The 19,389-nt window shown below is 69.7% G+C and overlaps 2 protein-coding genes across 10 annotated transcripts in view; both read right to left on the bottom strand.

Annotated features, from left to right (window-relative positions):
* Window positions 1-3,422, bottom strand: part of SARDH (sarcosine dehydrogenase) — a 34,785-nt gene extending 31,363 nt beyond the window's left edge. For 2 of the 6 annotated variants that reach the window (XM_045846062.1, XM_045846060.1), the window contains exons 1-2: window positions 3,272-3,422; window positions 995-1,048 (exon numbers count right to left, since the gene is read on the bottom strand). The gene's annotated coding sequence lies outside the window, so the exon portion shown is untranslated. Of the gene's footprint in view, window positions 1-412; window positions 539-994; window positions 1,049-1,643; window positions 1,756-3,271 lie in introns of those variants that run through there. The other 4 variants (XM_045846064.1, XM_045846061.1, XM_045846059.1 and 1 more) reach the window with 4 other exon arrangements.
* An 8,084-nt stretch (window positions 3,423-11,506) lies between these two features.
* Window positions 11,507-19,389, bottom strand: part of VAV2 (vav guanine nucleotide exchange factor 2) — a 90,193-nt gene continuing 82,310 nt past the window's right edge. For 2 of the 4 annotated variants that reach the window (XM_045846065.1, XM_045846066.1), the window contains 8 exons: window positions 18,686-18,760; window positions 18,003-18,055; window positions 16,363-16,479; window positions 15,840-15,927; window positions 14,739-14,862; window positions 13,858-13,944; window positions 13,092-13,246; window positions 11,507-11,646 (listed from right to left, as the gene is read on the bottom strand). In XM_045846065.1, the coding sequence (XP_045702021.1) occupies window positions 11,599-11,646; window positions 13,092-13,246; window positions 13,858-13,944; window positions 14,739-14,862; window positions 15,840-15,927; window positions 16,363-16,479; window positions 18,003-18,055; window positions 18,686-18,760 (747 nt within the window). In that variant the 3' untranslated portion in view covers window positions 11,507-11,598. The remainder of the gene's footprint in view (window positions 11,647-13,091; window positions 13,247-13,857; window positions 13,945-14,738; window positions 14,863-15,839; window positions 15,928-16,362; window positions 16,480-18,002; window positions 18,056-18,685; window positions 18,761-19,389) is intronic. The other 2 variants (XM_045846069.1, XM_045846067.1) reach the window with 1 other exon arrangement.

Genomic DNA, 19,389 nt, shown 5'->3' with positions numbered 1-19,389 from the left:
AAACTAAATAAATAAGATCCTAAAAAAACCCAAACGGAAAAAGATATTTTAAAACAGCAAGAAAGGGCACACCTGGAGGACTGACGCATGTTCCGATGAACCCCGCCCCCCCCAAGGCCGCCCCTAAGACCCCGCCTGCAGGACAGAGATAAGGCGGCCCCGAGACCGAGGACCCCAGCTCCCGCGCTCCCGCTGGGGAGCAGCCCGAGTCCCCCCTTCTCCCCCTCCCACAGGCACGTCTCAGCTCAACCCTAACCAGGGAAGCCACGGGTGAGGCCGCTCCGCCCAGGCTGACCCCTGGGGGTCAGCACCCAGGGCCCCCCTTCCCTGACTCCGCAGTCAGCGACGGCAGCCCGGCCCGGGCTCTCCTGTGCCACGCCCTTCCTGTCCCACCGTCCCCCACCCAGCAGACCTGCCGTCACAGTCCCCGGCACGTGCGCCCAGAGGTCTTTCCTGCAGGAAGTCCAGAGCCCACACACACGGCAGGCTGGCCCTGGGCAGCCCTGCTCGGGGCCAGCCAAGTCCCCAGCCAGCAGCAGGCTCACTGGGACTGCCACCCTCTGTTCACGGGGAGGTGACCGAGGTCACGGGGCCGCTCTGCAGCCGAGCAGGGGTGCAGGGCCAGGCCTGTGGGCGGTGGGCTCTCCGCCCCGTCCTGACCTCTGGGCCTGGTTTGGGGGAGACGCCTGAGCCGCTGCCATGCCCTGTCCCACCCCCCCCAGTGGGGGGTTCGGGTGAGGGGCCCAGCTCCCGGGGGGCAGGTCTGCCTGCTCTCGGCTCTGCGACCCTCTCCGGGTGGGGGGTGGAGGGGGTGCAGGGAGTCAGGGTTCGCAAGGCTTTGGGGAGCAGCGGGGTTGGAGGTCGGGGCAGGGTCTCTCTGTCCCCTCAGCCACCCTTTGCCCCTCCGTCTGACCACCTCCGGCCCCGCCCCTGCAGGCGGACCGGGCACAGGGAGGTGACCCCCCCCCCGCCCCCGGCTAGTGCCCAAACCTACCTTCCGTCCTCGACGTCCCTCAGCCTCCCAGGACCCCCGGGAGACGCGTCCTACCTGTGGAGAGTACAGGTCTCCCGTGGGTGCGGGGGAGGCTGTCCCCGCCCACGGCACCGCCCGGCAGCCCTGCCCGCCTCCTGCCCTGCCCCCAGCCCCGGGTGCCGCCACGTGCCCCGCCTGCCCACCGGCCAGTCGGGCATCTCCACCCGGGCTGGGCAGGCTGGGAAGCCCAAGTTCCCCCGCCTTCTGGAAGCAGCTGCTTCAGCATTAACCTGCTCTCCCGCCCCCTCCGACCCTCACCCACCCCTGGGTCGGCCACGTGTCCTGTTTGCAGGGTAGGGGGAGGGTGCAGAACAGCCCAGGGCTGGGGGTCACATGGGTGGTTGGGGGCTGGAGCCGCCACTGGACTTAGCTGTGAAGTGGGGCCCGAGGAGCCCCTTGAAGGCTGCAGCACGAGGGGGTGGGTGATCAGGGAGAGGGCCGGGCATGGCCCCCGCCCAGGGCCGCCCCCACAGTGACCTGGGGACCCCCACCCACCCAAGCCAGAGGTCCCAGCAGCGAGAGGCAGAGAGCCGTGCCTGGAGCTCAGGGCCTGTCCCCACCCCACCCCCTAGGGGAGGGCCGGGCCCTGCCCCCCTCCTGAGTGCTTTACCTGGGCGGCTGCAGCGCCCCTGGGCCCCGAAAGCCTGCCCGCCTGCCTGGGCCCAGCCTGGCGGCTTCTGCGGTGCTGTCCCCTCCCTCCTTCCTTCCTGCGGAGCTGCAGCCGGAACTGGGCCGCCCCCGCCCCGCCCACCACCAGGGACACGCCGCCCAGACCGCCCGCTGGGGCAGCAGCCAAGCGGGCAGCTCCCAGGCAGGCAGTGGAGCGGGCTTTGAACCCCGAGGCTCCATCCACTGCCCTCAGGGACGAGGCTGGTGGCCTCCCCTCCTCACCCCCAAGGCGGGGTCACAGGGCTGCTGCCCGAGGGGGGGTGGTGAACCGAGCACTCGGCCCGCAGGTGGGCGGGAAGTTAGGGTGAACCCCCAGAGCCTCCGCGCTGACCCGCCCGTCCAGCCCGGGCGCTCAGGGACGGCTGCCTTCACCCGACGGCCGGCCGGGGCCCCGGGGCCGGAGAGGGCAGGTGCGGGTGCGGGGGTTTACTGCAGCCTGCCTGTGGGCCTGGGCACTCCGTCCCTGCGGAGTGGAGGGGACCCGGGCGGGGCTCCAGGACACCAGCGCACAGGCCTCTGGGGGCAGAGTCAGAGCAGGAGCTGGTGTCAGATAGGGGCCCTCCCCCCGCGGGGCCAGAGGAAACCGTGCTCCCACCCGGGCCGGGTGACCGCAGGGTGACGCCGGCGGCTGCGGCAAAGACAGTCCTCTAGCTCGTCTCTGCTCTACGCTTGCGGAGCCCGGACCGCAGACAGAGCGCAGCCCAGCGGCTCAGAGGCAGCGGAGACCGGCCCCGGCTGCCATGGGGCTGCAGGTCTCCGAGGGAGATGCAGCTGATGTGCTGGGGCTGCTCCGGAGTAGATGGTCCTTCCTCCCCACAGGAAACCCAGGAGGGCATCCTGGAGGAGGTGGCCTGGGCTCTGGCCTGACCGTGTGCTGCCGCCATTCTCCGTCCTCACCATGGGGACAGCCCATCACGCACTCCCCTGGCTCCCCCAGAGGAAGGTTGGCCTCCCCGGACCGAGGCTTCCTCGGGGGGCCTTGGGGGGTCTCGGGGGTCCAGGTGGGAAGGGTGCCAGCCTGGTCTCTCCGGGAGAGCTGGGCCTGGCCCCATGGCCTGAGGCAGGGCTGCACTCGACGGGGTCAGAGTGGGCGAAGGAGGAGCGTGGCCACGTCCCCCTGAGAACTCCGGGCACGGGACCCACGGCCGAGTGACACATCAGGCACAGCAGCCCCAGGGTGGCAGCTGGGACGGCCCTGACCGCTCCTGGCCTTGCGCTCAGACGAGCAGCTGTTGCAAAATTCTCACCAGCCCAGCGGGCAGCAGCGGCCCTGGACTTTGGACAAGGGGTGGTGGCTGCAGGGCCAGGCCCGGCACGGTCAGCTGGATCATCGACCAGGCTCTGCTCAAGTCTGGGAGAGGCGGAGGGGCCAGGCGGTGTCCCCGGGCGCTGGAGGGTGCAGCTCAGGAGGTGGCCCAGCTCCAGTGAGGGCCATGGAGACCAGGTCCTGCGGCCAGCCAGCTGCACCACCTGAGGCCGGTCCCCTCGCCCGGCCTCAGTTTCCCCACCTGGCAAGCAGAGACTGCCCGCCCCCGCGGGGCCCCCTGCAGGGAAGCTCTGTGGGTCTACCTGTGGACGGCCACCTTGCACTGTCGGTGCACTGGGGAGAAAAGCGCGGGCAGATCCGTCAGCGCCTCGCCGAATCCTGGCCCTCCCCCACGGGCGGGGGCGTGGCGCACTCCCGCCTGCGTGGCCCGTCCTGAGACACCCCCTTCGTGCCCGGGCTGGCCCTGCCTGCAGGCCCCCGCCGGCCCCCGCCCCACCTGGCCTGCTGGCCAGGCCTCCGGGGCTGCTGCTCTCCGCCTGGGCAGGAACCTGGGGTGGAGCCGGGGAGGGGTGGGGGAGGGGCGGGGCGGGGAAGGCTCTGCGTGTGGCCCTGAGCAAGAGGGACACTCCACCACGAGACAGCGAGAGCTGCTGCCTTCGGACCCCGGGGAGGCGGCGCCCAGCCACACTGGGTGCCCGGGCCCAGCGGCCTCTGAGCCGGCGGTGAGGCAGCGTGAGGCCGTCCGTGGCAGAGACCAGGAAACCGGGCCAGGACTCAGCCGGGCGCGCCAGCCCCCGGGCGATTCACGGCCCACGGAAGTTTCCGGAACCACGTTTGAGGGCTGGATTGACATTGCCCAAGTTTTATCTCTCCAACGAGAATCTTTAAAAAGGAAACATGACAATGTCCACCCCAAGGTCTTCACCGCAGGGAGAGAGATGGAACTCGGGGAACCTCCCTGCCGTGCAGGACCCCTTCGTCGAGGGCGCTGAGAGAATGCAGGAGCCCCGGTGGCCAGGGCGCAGGCCCCCACCGGCCCCAGCCAGCGCCAGCTGGGTCGGCCACACGCTGGGCTTCCGACCGTCTCTTGTAAAGCTGCGACACGTGGCCCTGGGCCCGTGCCCTCACCAAGCACGCTTAAGGGGACCCCGTTTAACCCACGGCCACGGACCCCACCCAGGCACTGGGTGGTGGGGGCTGGTAGTGGAGACAGCTGCCTCCCTCCAGCACCAGGGGCAGGAGCACCCCCAGAGGAGGCGCCTGTGGTGGCGGGGCAGCCAGTGAATGGGGGGCGCCTGGCAGTGACACGGGTGAGGGGGGCGGGGGGCGGTCAGCACACAATCAGCCCCCAAGTCCAGGAGCCTGAGCCTTTGCAGAGAGCACCTCCCCCTGGTGGCCACATGTAAGTATGACACCCTGAGAGAGCTGGGCCCCCGAGACTGTCCCCAGGAGGGGGACCCTGAGACCAAAAGGGAGGTGGGTCGCCACGGGACAGGCAGCTCCGGCTCAGCCTGGCCTTCCCACTGTCCTGCACAGGCCGCGCGCCCTGGCGGGGGCCTCCGCACCAGCCAGCAGGGGCTCCGTCTGGTCTCTGAACCTTTCGGAAGTGTGGGCCGCCTCTGCCACTGGGGTGCGCCCGCCCCCCCCCCCGCCCGTCCCCCCTTCCCTCCCCACAGTCGCCGGCCAGAATCGGGACCGTGTTCCCCGCCCCCCTCCGCAGCCAGCATCCGGCCCATGGCAGGTGGTTGACTGGTGAGGGGGGGCACGCCCTTCCCTGTGCCTGCTCCCTCCAGGGCGGGGGTGTGGGTGCGGGGGCTGGAGCTGAAGTCCCATCATGGGCCCCAGGGGGTGGGGGTGGTGAGCTCGGGAGGCCCCACCCCGGGGACCAAACAGCCCCAGGAGGACCTGGGTCCCTGGCACTGAGCGCCCCGTCCTGGCCCTGGGTCCCCACCCGGGCTGCTAGGTAAGCAAGAAATAGCCGCCTCTGGTCGACGACTGTCCGTCGCTGCGCCAGACCGCAGTCCAGCCGGGTCCGTGGGGCTGCGTCCTCGCGGGGCTGCCCAGGGCCGAGGCCAGGGGTCCAGAGCGTCCTCCTGCCTCACGGCCCCGACAGCTGGGAGAGTCCAGATGACCGGCGGGACCCGGCCGGAGTGTCGTCCCTTCACTGAAAGGCCGCCGGTTCGATTCCCGGCCAGGGCACACACCTGGGCTGCGGGTTCGATCCCCTGCTGGGGCGCATGGGAGAGGCGACGGGTGGGTGTCTCTCTCTCACGCCAGTGTTTCCCTGTCCCCCCCCCCCTCCCTCAGATGAGGGTGAGGAAGACCTTACAGGAGAAGACGGGGAACCCTGCCGCAGAGAAGCCGGGGGAGGGAAGGCCATGTGAACACCGGGGGGGGGGGCGGGGGGGCATGAAGACTCTGCCCTTCAGAAGGGACCCGTGGAGCCGTGGCCAAAGGACAGTGGTCCCCGTCCCCCCCCGCCCCCTGGCAGCCTCTGGGACACCGGATCTGAGAGGGAGCCGGGTCGGCTGCCCCGCTCCCGCCGGAGCCTCGGCCGGGGGCTGCGGCTCCAGTGCTCGCACAGAGCACGTAGTGGGTGCACATCTGCTCCGAGCGTGCTTTTCCACTTGGAACCACCGCGTTTTACAGGCAACTTGAACTGTTGTGACCCGGCCGGCAGGCCCGCCCACCCAGCCACCCACCCACCGAGGTCCGGGGTCGGTGTCTGCGGCCTGCAGCGAGCCTGGGACGAAGTCCTGTCAAGTCTCATTGAAAACGAGTTTGAAATTCGGGGCCATCCTAGCCTGGGCTGTTACTTAGAAGTAGTTGTCTGGGTTTGCGAGCATCTGGAAGTTTCCGGTGCGTGTTCCATCACTGGTTTCTAACTCAGCTGCTCGTGCGAAGCAGCCCACCCCGCAGGGTCCCCGCCCCGCAGGGCAGGCGGGTGGCCCCCCTCGCCCCTGGCTCGTCCCACAAGACTGCACACCCGCGGGCGGGCGGGCGGGCGGGCGGGCGGGAGCGGCGCTCCTGCTGGGGGCCTGCGGCAGCCGACACCCGCAGGGGGTGACTTCTGCCAGCAGCCTCCGCAGGTGTGGACGGGGCCTCGCCCGGTCACCTTCCAGAGGAGAACACAGCCTGACCGTCGCCTGGACGCGGCCTGGGGAGACCCGGGGCGCGGGGGCCCGGGAGCTGTGCCCGGCCGGGCCCACGGGAGCCTGTCACTCAGCGACAGGAGGGACCATCACCAAAGCCGCTGCCTCCCCCTCCGTCCAACCGCAGAGGGTCCCGAGCGCTGGTCACCCCTCTCCCCACCTTCAGGGTTTCTGCTCACCCGGGCGAACCCCACCCGGGCCCCGGCCACGTCACACCCCACGACCTGTTCCTCTCGGACTTGGGCACGACGGCCTGTTTACCACTGCCCTCCAGGCTGAAGTCCTTCTGGAGCTTTCTGCAGGAAGTCCTCCAGGGAGGGCACGGTCAGCTGCTTCCACTCCTCCTCCCTTTGCCTGAAAACACCTTTGTACTGTTGTGTTTTTTGTTTGTTTTTGAAACATTTCGGGGGGCTGCAGCGTTCTACCCCGAGACCCAGGAGACCCAGCTGACGGGCGACGGCACAGTCGTTTCGCTGGAAGTGACCTCTCGGCTTTTCCAGTACTTTTTTTTAATCCTCACCCAAGGATATTTTTTTTCTACACCAAACTTCATCTTTTTTAAAAAGATTTTATTTATTTAGATAGAGGAAGGGAGGGAGAAGGAGAGGGAGAGAAACATCAGTGTGTGGTTGCCTATCACATGGCGCCCCCTACTGGGGACCTGGCCTGCAACCCAGGCCTGTGCCCTGACTGGAAATTGAACCTGTGACCCTTTGATTTGCAGCCCGCACTCAATCCACTGAGCCACCCCAGCCATGCATGGCCCAAGGACATTTTTTCATCGATTTTAGAGAGGGGGGAGAGAGAGAAACATCGATGCGAGAGAGGAGAATCGACTGGCTGCCTCCCGTGCACACGGCCCGGACGGGGGATCGTGTGCACTGGGACTGGGGATCGAACCCGCAGCCTTCTGGGTACAGGCTGTGGCTCCGAGCGGCTGAGCCCCACTGCCCAGGGCCCCCCAGCTGAGGTTAAGATCTCCTCCCTGTTCCGCAGCCTTCGCTGGGACGGCGCCAGACTGGTCTGCTCCGATGCACCCCCCGAGGGGGTCTTCGAGGTCCCTAACCCCCCACCCCTGGCCCTGGGTCTGCTCTGAAAGATGGCCGTCCAGCACTCCTTCAGATGCTGCCTGACTCCCACCCTCCACTCCCTCTCCCCCCGGGGTCTGCCGGGAGAGGGCAGATGCTGGGCCTTCTCTCACCCCCGGGGCTGTGCCCGGCTCACTGCCCTTCTCCGACGGGGCCCAACCGACCCCGCCGCCGCTGCGACCTAAGAGGAATGTCGCCGGCCCCTGCAGGCTGCCCGGACGGCGGGCCCCCAGGGGCTGCTGGCTTCTGCAGGACAGCGGGCGCCCGGGCATTCAGCTTCCCCCGGGACGGGCGACCTCCACTGTCGGCGCCGGGGCCCGAGGCCGTCCACAGCCGGGACCCTGCTCCGCGCTCTCGGCTCCGGGCGTGCGGGCCCCCCCGAGCAGGTGACGGTCGCCCAGGGCGTGAGTGTCCCCGGGACGGCGCAGCAGAGCACCACAGTGGAGTGGCCTCGACAGCAGAACCTCGTTGTTCCCTCCGGCTCCGGAGGCCACAAGTCCAGGGTCAAGGTGTCCACAGGGCTGGTTCCTTCTGAGGGCTCTGGGGGAGCCGCTGTCCCACCCTCTCAGGCTTCCGGCAGTTTGCTGGCACCTCTGGGGTCCCTCAGCTGGCAGATGGGTCACCCCATCTCCGCCTCCGTCCCCACAGACTTGTCCCTGTGTGCAGGTCCAGGTTCAAATCCCGCCTTCGTCCGGGGACACCCAGGGCCTCGCTCTCCCTGCCCCGACCGCACCTGCAGGGGCCTGACGCCCCAGCAGGGTCACGTGACCGGGTGCAGCGGCTGGAGCGGCCGCCTGGCTTCCTGGGCAGGACACGGTTCCGTCCACAACGCGTGTTTTTGGGGAAGGCTTGTCCCCTCCCACCCATCGTGGAGGCACAGAAAAGCGTCTTCCTGGCCGCCCCACAGGGCCGGTGAGAGCCGGCCGGGCGGAGGGGACTGTCTCCACACAGCCTGACCTGTGGGGTGGGGTCCACCGGGGTCCCGGGTTTGAAGGGGCTTTGAAGGTGGAGGAGAGACCGTGTTCCGTCCAGGAACGCAGGAAGCTCCTAGAAGCCGGCAACGGCAGGGACGTGGATTCTGCCTGGGGCCCCGGAAGGGCGCACGGCTGTGCCGGCACCGGGACTGTGGCCCAGGGAGACCCGCCGCCCGGGCCTCTGTGACACGGAGACCCGCGGGCCCACAGGCGGGGGCCGCTCTGCGCCGGGGCGTTGGCGACGATCCGTCGTGGCAGCAACAGAAGGCCGAGCCCCCCGCCCCGCGGGACTCGGACGCCCAGCATCTTCGCTCTGCTCCGCGGCCGTCAGCTCGGCCCTCGGCCCTCGGCCGCCTCCCTCCCTCCCTCCCGTCCCCGCGCCGTCCGGGCTCAGCCTCCACCCGTCCACACGGGGGCCCCTGGGCAGGTGGGACGCCCACACTTGGGGGTCTGGACCCACAGCAGATGCCCCGGTGACCCCAGTCCCCGGCACCCCCCGCTCCCCTGCAGCGGCCTGTGGACCAGCCGCCTGCCCCGGGGCCCCCGCGCTCTCTGCTCCAGGTCCGGGCTTCCCCCAGCGTGGCCCAGACTCGCTCGGCCCCGCCCAGGGCGGCCCAGGTGTGCCAGCCTGCCCCCCAGTGTGGGCGCGAGACTCGGGAGTGGGGGCTGGCTCGCCGGGAGCTGGTGTTGGAACCACCGGCCTCCCGTGCACTCAGGCCTGAGAGCTTCTCTCAGAGGGGGGCTGGCCCAGAACAGCCCCCCAGCCAGCCCTCGGGGGCACTGGGTCACCCCCAACACCTGAGCCCGCCTCCCTCCTGTGTAACACTTGCTGCGTGCCAGCAGGGCACCTGCTGCCGAGGCTCCACGGACCCCCAGGACCCCGTGGGGCCTCCTCAGAAACAGGACCTGGCGTCCCCTGGGGTGGCCGTGCGCCCCGCCCGGGCCCTGCACGTCCAGCCCCCTCCGCAGCCGGCAGCGGCCGGTGCCCAGGCTCTGGGTCAGGAGGGGCGGGACGGGCTGTGCCCACCCCCAATGCCGCTTCCGCTGCCGCGCCAACAGCGCCGGCAGCCTCCTCGGAGGGAGGAGCCCGTTGAGAAAGGAGGAGACCCAGAGGGTGGTGCTCTGGTCCACCCCAGACCACGCCTCTGGCTGCCCCTCGGGGGGAGAAGGGACCCTCGCCTTGCCACTGCCCGCCGTCACAGGCCGCGGTCCCGCCCTCAGGACGGAGCACTAAGTGTATCTCCCAACACACAAAGCAACTGGGGATGGGCCGGGCCGGGCTCCACTCTCTCCAGACAGGAAGGCAGCGGCCGCCTCCGGGGCTGCAGGGGGTGGGGGTCCCTCCCTGGGAAGCCCTCGGCGCTGGGCCAGCCGGGATGGGGTCATTAGCTCCTCCAGACCCACAGTCCCCACGTCCCCGGGGCTGACCCCGCCCCACACGGGCAGGGCAGACCCCGAGGGAGACACAGGAATCTGCCACACCCTCCCCCGCCCCACCGGCACAAAAGGTCAGCCACTCCCGGAGAAAAGAACTTAGGTTTATTTGCAGTAAAAACCGTGTTCTGAAAAAACCTGTTGGCAAATGTACAGTCTGCGTTCCATCTGGGGCAGCCTCGGCCGCAGGGCCCCAGCTCCCTGACCCACATGCACGGGGCCTGGGCACCCACCGCCGACCAACGGCGGACCCCAGGCCTGAAGCCCCTCTGCCCGGCCCCGGCCCCTCCCCTGCCGCCTGAAACAGTGCAAACCCCACCCAAAGCCACCCCGCGTGTCAGGACCAGCGAAACCAAACATTCACAAAACCCCGGGATCCGGGCGCGGTGGCCTCGGCGTCCCGCGGCGCCCTGGCGACCTGCCTCAGGACGGGCTCGCAGGTGCACCGGTTCCCAGAGTCTCATAAACTCTCTTCCTCATTATCCACAGGCAGACCGACCCTGGCAGCTTTGGAGGAAATAATGACACACCTCTGCTTCCCGTAGAAGGCAAACGAGCCGAACCAAACACAAAACAACAAAAACACGAAGCGTAACCTCCCCGACGACGGTAAACAAAACGCGGCCGGTGGGCGGGTCCCCTCCCGTCCGGGGGCTGGGGGCTCGGCGGGGGGGGCCGGGCGGCTGAACCGAGGGTCGCAAGCAAAGTGCTGGGTGCGCCCTGAAGACAGGGAACTGGGTCTGCCCCGCCCTCCCGCTTGCCGCCCTGCCCACCCTCACTTCTCAAGCCCCCGCCCGCCACCTTGGACCCTCCTGCCTCGTCCCCAGGCCGGGCGCCGGGGGGCCACTCGGCTGGCCTCAGAGGGACCCCAGGGTGCAGGGCGGCCAGCAGGCTGGCCCGGCCCCCGCTTCCGCATGGGGCTGTGCGGCGGACCAAAGGGAGGGGGGGCCCCGCAAAGCCGAGCTGCACCAGGAGCTTGGCCACGGGGCCGGGAGGGAGGCTCTCCCTGGGTGTCACGCGGCGTCCAGGCAGAGAAAACAGGGTCTGGCCGGGCCAGCCAGAGGTCAAGGCCAGCAGAAGCTGGGAGCGGGCGTTACAGGGGCACAGACACCCCCAAGAGCACTTAGAACGGGCTGGTCACCGGCCCAGATCACGAGCCACACAGCTCATGGAGGGAGCGCCGACCGAGGGCGAGAGCCGCCATCCTGTGCAAAGGGTCCCCCCGTGGGGACCCTCAGGGACCCTCTGCAGGACACAGGACGCCCAGAGGGCGCCCTGCCTGGAATGTGAGCAGCAGGCACAGAGCGAGGGCCCCGGGTCCTCCCCGCCCGCGCCGGGGTTCACAGGAGATGCATGTCTGCAGGCAGCAGGGTGGACAGAGGCACCCCTGATCCGGGGCACAGGCAGTACCGTGGGCCAGGGAGTGGGCCGGCGACTTGCTCATTCCCAGGGGCCCCTCCCGAGAGAGGCGCCCTGCAGCGCCGGCCCCTACACCCCCGCTGGGGCTGCGCAGGGGCCCCACCGCCCCTCAAGGCCCGAGGTGGCCCCAGGGAGCAGCAGGAAGCCAGAGGGCCAGGAGTCCGGGCCGAGCAGGGGGAGTGAGGGCAAGGTCCCCTCCGCCGTGCCCAGCCCTCCCCGGGGCCGCGTCCGCGTCCAAAGCCAGGCTTCCGCGTGCCGTCCCAACCGGGCAGGGGCCAGACCGGCCTCAGCCTCAGCTGCCGCCCGGCGCCCGCGCCTCCGTGCTCTGGCGGGCGGCCAGGTCTCCCTATGTACAAGTGGCCCGCCCGGGACGGGCCCCCGAGGGCAGGCGGCCGGCGGGACGGTTCGCGTGGAGGGCTTCCGACGCCCTCCCCACCCCCGCGGGCTGCGGCGGACGGCGGGGTCCCGGCAGGCGTTTCCCCTCCGGTCCCGAGCTGGAGACACGCTTCTCGCTGGCGCCGCCCTTCCGGGAGGCTCCTGAGTCCCGCCGGCGTCCCCGCTGTCACTGGACACCCTCCTCCTCCACGTAGGTCGAGGGGAACCAGCCGACCTGGAAAAGACGGCAGGATCGCGTAAGGGGGGGGGGGGCTGGGTCTGCACGCTGGGGGTGCGGGTGAGCCCGGGCTCCCAGACAGGAGGGGTCCTTCGCAGGGCGGCACCGGCCCTGGGGGAGGGGCTGCGCGCCTGCTGGGGCCGTGGCCCAGGTGGACACGGGACCCGGGAACGTGCCAGCCCCGAGAGGTTCCAGGTGAAACTGCTCTCCTTCCAGCTGCCAGCCAGGAACAACAGATCCCGTCTGGGGACAGCAGCAGCAGCAGCACCCAGAGCCCCGATGGTCGCGCACGCTGGGCGCTGGGTCGGGGTCCCGGGACAGGCGGGGAGGGGAAGGCAGAGCACCAGGGCCCGTCTCCAGCTCGCCCAGATACGGGACGGGATCGCCAGGAAGGTAAGTGACTCTCACGTGAATGTTCCAGAAAAGGGATGGAAAAGTAGAACATTTTACCCGAGAACAGAACTCAGCCAACATGCAGAAGTCCCAGAACGGGCCCTGGCTGGTGTGGCTCAGTGGACTGAGCGCCGGCCTGCAAACTGGTGGGTCGCCGGTTCGATTCCCAGTCAGGGCACCTGCCTGGGTTGTGGGTCAGGTCCCCAGTAGGGGGCGCCCAAGAGGCAACCACACATTGACATTTCTCTCCCTCTCTTTCTCCCTCCTTTCCCTCTCTCTAAATAAATAAAATCTTTTAAAAAGTGGTTTAGAAAGAAACGTGTGTGTGCGTGAACACACTCATGTCGGAGCTGGGGGCAACGGACAGAGCCGGCGGGCACGTCGGCCCCCGTGGTACAGCTGGACGCATGGGGGACTCTGCCGGCCACACCTTTCTTTAGGTTTGACGCTGCGTCAAAATAAATGACGAAAACCTTCCAGCGAGCAGGTTAAAAAAGAGCGTGAGCCCTGGCTGGCGCAGCTCAGTGGATTGAGCGCGGGCTGCGAACCAAAGTGTCGCAGGTTCGATTCCCAGTCAGGGCACATGCCTGGGTTGCAGGCCACGACCCCCAGCAACCGCACATTGATGTTTCTCTCTCTCTCTCTTTCTCCCTCCCTTCCCTCTCTGAAAATAAATAAATAAAATATTAAAAAAAAAACCAGGGATTTATTTAAAAAGAAAAAAAAGAGCGTGAAACAGAGGGGCGCTCAGACCCAGCAAACGCCAGGGTTCGCCGGCGCACACAGGCACTGCGGAGCAGACTGGGGGGTCCGGGCAGCAGGAGCGCGCCGGTGGGCGGAGGAGACCCCCACCCTGTGCGGGAGGGGAGGGGGACCCGAGTGGCACCGGCCGCCGGACACAAAACCACGCCTCACGGGGCTGGACCCGGGGAGACTCGGGGCGGACGGCGGCTCCTCCGCGCGCCCCGGGAGGGACGCCCGCTCGGCCGAGTCCGGGGGCAGCCACGGTCCCCGCGCCCGGGGGGCCTCCCGGCCATCAGGACACTCACCCGGCCACCGGCCTCGCCGCGCCACCAGCCCTGGTCCCCGCCGACCCGGCTGTAGATCTTCACCACGTCGCCTTCCCGCAGCGAGAGCTCCCGCATGTCCCGGGCGGCGAAGTTGTACCTGGCCACGGCCGTGCCGATGACGCGGGGCGCGCACACTGTCGGGGACGCGGATGGCGGCGTCACGCGGCGGCCGGCCGGCCCAGTGCCCGGGGCAGCCCACACGGCTGCACGAGGTCTGAGGTCCCCCCGCCCCCGGAGGGAACCCGGGGGGTCACCACCCGCGCCGGGGGGCCGCCACAGGCTGCGGGCCGGCTCAGGGGCACCGGAGCAGACGCCCGCCCTCTGACCACGACAGTCCCCGCGCCGTCTGCCCGTGGCCAGGGCACAGCCCCACTCGGACAAGACCACCTGCACGGGACCCAGCCCCCCACTTGGCCCAGTCCCAGACCCCCCACCCAACTCGACGCCCAGCTGGGCAGGCCTGGCCCCTGAGTCCTGACGGACAGCTGGCAGCGGCCGTGACAAGGGGGAAAGTGTGCAGAGCGGCGGGAGGGCCCTGACTCTGGCAGCAGACGGCCATGAGGTTGCGGCCACGGAGACCCGGTCCTCCGGCCCCCTCCCCCCGAGGGTGGCCGCCTGGGTGCTGACCACGGCCAGAGGCAGAGCACTCAGGGGGGCAGCGGGGGACAAGGGCGGGCAGCTGCGAGGGACCTCGGGGGGTGCGCAAGGCGGGGAGGCGGCCGCCACCGCGGGGAGGGCAGGGTACCTGACCAGAAGGGGGCGGAGGGGCCCTGAGCAGCGAAGCTGAGGCCCTGAGGGCTGAGGAAAGAGAAGTTGTAGGAGGCGCAGGAGGCTGCAAGGAGGCGAGAGAGCAGGTGACAGGGGGCAGAGGAGCATTCGCGTGACCCACAGCGCACAGCCGCAGCGGCAGGGACAGGAACCGAGGGACAGGGGACGGCCTCGGGGCCACCCCAGGGGCACAGCTGGCACCTCCCGGCCGCCCTCACTCCGCCGCCCGGAACCTGCGTCCCGGCCAGCAAGCCGGGGGCGGCACCTCCGCCCGGGTGCTCCGGGCTTGGGGCCCCGCCCCTGGGCCCCGCATACAGCAGGTGCTCACGAAAGGCCCGTCACACCTCCCCTGGCCTGCCCTGCCGGGGCGGGACCCAGGGCCCTCCAGGGCCCTGCAGGTCCCTGCAGGCCGGAGGAAGCAGGACGGCGCAGGGGTGACCCCGGGCTGGGTGCCGAACGCTCCAGGCCCGCCCTGCCCTGGACGCCAGCCGGCCCCTGGCCCGGGCTGCAGGGCCGCGCCCCCCACACAGGCGCTGGGCCGGCCCCCCCCACAGTGGAGGCCCTGGGGGGCAGGGCACAGGCAGGGGTCTGAGGGCGGGTGGGCCTGCCCGGTTCCCTCCCACGCTGACCTCTGGGCACAGGCACCCAGAGTCAGAGCTGGCGTCCCCACCTGCCCCCTGAGACCACCAAGGCACCCCGCCCCGCCCGGCTTGGGAGGGTGCTTGCGATGGGCTGGGGGGCGCCAGGGCCGCCGCTCCTGGGGGGCAGTCTGGGGAAGGGGCTGCCGGCCTAGGGCAGCGTGGCCCGTGGGAACTGGGACAGGGGAGCCCTGGCGGGCCGGGTGGGCGGGGGCAGTACCTGGGGACCGGCTGGAGGCCCTGGAAGCGGCACGTTCCCGTGACTTGTAGGGGTACTTTAGCGTGGTGTCCAGCTGCTTGAAGCTCTCCTTGAGAGAGTGGCACTGGTAGTACTCCACCAACTCCTGCGGGACACACGTGCTCACTGCCTGTGGCCGCCGCCTCCAGGCAGGCCTCCTGGGTGTCCGTGCCTCCCTCTCCCACCTCCTCAGGCTCCTGCAGGGAGCTCCTCCCCTGGACCCCCAAGACCTCCCCTCCTCCTCCTCCCCCAGCACTCGGCCCGGGGTGGCTGGCCGGTGAGTCACAGACTTCTGATACGGCCATTTCTCTCCCAAACGTCTCCAAAGGGGACATCCCTGGAATGCTGAGGCCGAGAGACAGGGGTGGCCCCGCCACACCGTTTACGATGGGGAAAGGCAGGAAGCCCCCACAGGTCCAACAGAGGGAAAGGCTTCTAGACATAACAGCTACTCCAAAGGACCGAATGCCACCGGGCACCAGACCAGGAAAGGGGGTGTCCGAACGGGGGACCCCCACCGCCCCGAGGAGCTGCTATGGTGCCGTCAGTGTTTACGGGGAGGGGCTTGTGGGGGCTTCCCGTTTCACTCCGGGATTCTCAGGGTGGGGGGGGGACACACGACACGGTGGGGGGCCCAAGAGCCCAGATTCTCTGGTGGGCGGGTCAGAGCGCACGGACCTCTGGCTGTAAGAGGATCAACGGGTCTAACTTTAAAACGCCACCAGGAGAAGACCCGTGCTGTGACCTGCATTCCGGGTGGGGGGGAGGGGCAGGCAGGGGGTGCCGCGGGAAGCCCCCCGGGGGGGCGGTGGCAACACGCCAGGCCCTGACGGAGCCTCAGTGAACCACGGTTTCCGGCTCTGGCAGCAGGACCGGCGGGAACGGGCTGCTGAGATGCTGGTGGCCGGGGCGGGCTGGGCCCTGCCCTCACTGTCCACCACGGTCAGCCCACCTGGCCCTCTGGGGGCTTGGGGGTCGGCCCTGAGTCAGGGGCTGCAAGGAGGCCGTGGAGCATGGGGTGCAGGGGCCAGGCCCCTCCCACCCTCCCCGGGCCAGGCTGGCGGGAGCCGCAGAGTCACCCACCAGGAGGCTTTCGAATTTCTTTGCCTCCGTGATGTGGATCCAGCTGTCCTTCTCCACCACCTTGATGTGCTTCACCTCGTCGTTGAACCTGGGCGAAGGGCGCAGGCGGTCAGCCCCTCGGGGCAGGCTCGGCACACGCGCCACAGAGGCAAACACGGCGTCCCCTCGGCCCCGGGCTCACGCCTCCGGCTGCACCGCGGCTGCCTCCCAGCCCTCCCCCCGGCCCCCCGGGTCTGGGCCTGTGTCCTACGGCTTGTCTGTCCGTCTGTCCGGCCCCCTGGCCCGCTTCCAGTCCAAACCGCCGGATCAGCCTGCGAGGCCTCGGACCCTGAAGCCCCACAGCCCCCCTCCCCCCAGCCGCTCCCTGAGCCGGGACGACTCTGGTGGGCCTCTTCTCCGCCCCGGAGTGCCCCCGGCCCCCGAGTCCCCTTCCCCGGCGAGCCCCAGGCCTGGAGGGGACGGGGGTCTGAGGTCCGGGATGGCCCCGGGGACGGCCCCCGTGGCCCGCGCGGCAGCCACGTACTTGATGCTGATGGCGAAGCGCTCCGCCTCGGCCGGCCGCTCCCGGACCAGGTAGGTCCCGCTGGCGTGGGGCTTGAGCAGGTTGTCGGTGTGCTGCCTCTCCAGGTTGCCCGCAAACCTGGGGCGCGGGAGGGGGGGGAGGGAGGGAGGGAGGGAGGGAGGTCACACTGGCAGAGCCTCTGGCAGCCTCCAGCCGGGCCGGCCGGCCAGCCGGCCACCGCATCTCTAATCTGCAGAGTGAGCTGCTGGGAAGTGAGGCCACGCCCCTGTGGGAAGGGCCAACCGTGGGCGGGGCTCAGAGATGGAGCTGGGGGCGGGGCAGCAGCCTCTGGGCACAGAGTGGGCCCAGGAGAGATCAGGGGTCCCGGGACTGAGGACCTCAGACTCAGCCAGTTCCCCGGAGGGTTCTGCTCTACAGAACCCAGGGCCTGCGAGAGGGGTCCAGGGTGACGCAGGCACCAGGTTCAGTTTTCAGAGTTTAAGAAGCGGTGATGAGGCCCTGGCTGCTGTGGCTCAGTGGATTGAGCGCGGGCTGCGAACCAAAGCATCGCAGGTTCGATTCCCAGTCAGGACACATGGCTGGGTTGCAGGCCAGGTCCCCAGTAGGGGGCGCATGAGAGGCAGCCACACATCGATGTTTCTCTCCCTCCCTTCCCTTCTCTCTAAAAGTAAGCAAAGTCTTTGAAGAAAAAGCGTCTATAAATAAAACCTGCTCCCGCAGGGGTTTTGTTGCAACACCCCGGAGACCACCGACACACCTGGGCAGGAGTTCGGACAGACTCACACGGGAAGCTTCGGCTGCGCCTCTGCCGGAGCCAAGCCCCCCGAGACCGAGGGCAAGCCTCCAGCCCCGCTTCCCAATCAAAACCCACCCCCCTTCGCGCCCCCGTCAGGCGGAGGCGGGACTTGCGCCCCACTGTGCAGACACCAGGCCTGCCGTGAGGACCCTCAGAGGCTGTGGGCTGAGCCGCCAGGTGAAAAGTCGTGGCTCGGCCCCCGCCCCCCCGCCGTGCGCATGAGACCCCGGCGTGGGGGAGGGACGAGGCCCAGACAGAAACCGTGAGGGTGGGCGCTCCGGGGCGGACGGCGTCCACACTCAAGCTGCCCGCACTGTGGCCCCTGCGGGGCGGCCGCTCTCGGAGGTGGCCCGGTGACGCCGCAGGCAGAGTGCCGAACGCCGGACCCCGCGGCCCGCCTGCACCTGTGACTCGTCCCTACAACGTCCACCCCCCACCACTCAGGCTGTTATCAACCCCGCTGTCCTCACTGTCCCCGTGCAGCCACCACTGAGTGCGTGCACGACTGACTCTGGCCTTCAGTGTGCCACTCTCCTGTACCTTACACGGCGAACCTCAGGGGAGGTTGCGCAAAAAAAGAACTCCCTTCTCCCGAACGTTCCACCCGATGACGTGCCCTGACGAGGGAAACCAGCTGCCACGGGGTGGAGACGACCCCCCAACTCCAGGTGACTCAGGGGTCGAGGAAGGAGAGAGGCTGGGGTTGCTGGGCCCCGCCGGCCTGTAGACGGCCCAGAGCCTGGCCTGCGGATGGGCTTCTGGGGCCCCGCCCCCAGCCCAGAGGCCCCACCCTCAACTGAGAGGCCCCGCCCCCAGCCAGGGCCCCGCCCCCCAGCCCACTCACCAGGGGTAAGCACTATAGTCCATCTCCCGGGACAGCAGCCGGCCGATGGGTGGCTGGGAAAAGAGAAAGTTCAGGTTAATGTCCCCTCAGGGGCCACCCAGAGTGTGGGGGCCAGAGGGGGCTGGTCAGCAACGACCGGACCACCGTCAGGTCGGAGCCACTGGACTGCGAGGTCCCTGAGGGCAGTGCCTGGGACTCACGGCCCTGAGTGGACGCCCAGGAGTTCTCGCTGACTGAGTGGGTGGATGATGGGTGACGGAATGAGTGAGTGAGTGAGTGAGTGAGTGACCAGTGCGCCTGTGCCCCCGCAGGGGTGCGACCCCCAAAGGCGGCAGAGCTTCTCGGGGTGGACAGGGCCCCGGGGCAGGCGGCTGGCCGCGGCAGCGAGGTCTCTGGGGGCCAGCCCGGCCCGAACCCTGAGAGCTCGGACGGGGGTCCAGGGCCCCCCGGGGCCGGGCTGGCAGTGAGGGGGCTGTCAGTGTTTGCAGCACCGCGATGAAACGCAGCCCCCCACTGGCCGAGACCCTCAAATGGTGGGGGGCGCCCTGCCCCTCGGCCCCCACCCATCTTCTCAGACTGCGCCCCGGGGCCAGCTCCCGGCGGCCACTCAGCAAAGACGTCCCCCGCGAGGACACAGCTGTCGGCAGCCCCGGCGCTCCGGGAGCTTCTGCGGGCGCGCTCACCCTTCCGTCCACGGGGCAGGGCTTCACGCAGCTGCTGGGGAAGTAGCCGGACTTCCTGGTCTGCACCAGCCGCCCCTGGAGGAAGGCGGGTGGTCAGCGCGCTGGGCCCGGCCCGCGGCGGGGGCTCCCTGCTCCCCGAGGGCCAGGACCGGGTGAGGGCAGCCCCTGAGGCCTGTGTGATGGACGGCGCCACCCGGGCTGCGACCTCCGCGGACCTCACACCCGCTGCGGGCAGGAGGGGGCCGGCGTCCCTGGTTCTCGGAGGAGCACGCCGGGGCCCACGGGCATTACAGCTCGCTGGGAGCTGGGACCTGGGACCGGAGCCCCTCTCCCGGCTGCCGCTGCCTCTCGTCCCCGCAGACGCAGCCGGAGGGCCCGGGGTGGGGGGCTCGGCCTTGGCTCCCCCCTCCCTCTGCCTGGAGGAGGAGCCTCCCCAGGTTCCCCAGGCAGCGCCCCCTCAGCCCCCCACGTCCCCATCATCAGGGCGTCCCTGCAAGGCCACCCGACACCGGGGGGCCCTGGTCCCACTTGGGGAGGGTGTGCAGGAGGTGACTGAGGCCGGAAGTGGGGGGACGCTGTCCCCCCTCCCAGGTAAGAGCGGACGCCCAGAGGACCCCAGGCTGCAGCCACTGCACTCCACCAACAGCGCTGCTGGGGGCACCGCCCTCTGCCCTCTGCCCTCTGCCCTCTGTCCTCTGCCCGGG

This window comes from Phyllostomus hastatus, unplaced genomic scaffold, assembly GCF_019186645.2.
Source record: "Phyllostomus hastatus isolate PE091 unplaced genomic scaffold, TTU_PhHast_1.1 phas_contig_495, whole genome shotgun sequence".
NCBI classification, from domain to species: Eukaryota; Metazoa; Chordata; class Mammalia; order Chiroptera; family Phyllostomidae; genus Phyllostomus; species Phyllostomus hastatus.
Note: the sequence above shows the minus strand (reverse complement) of the source record. Positions and strands in the feature narration are given on the sequence as shown.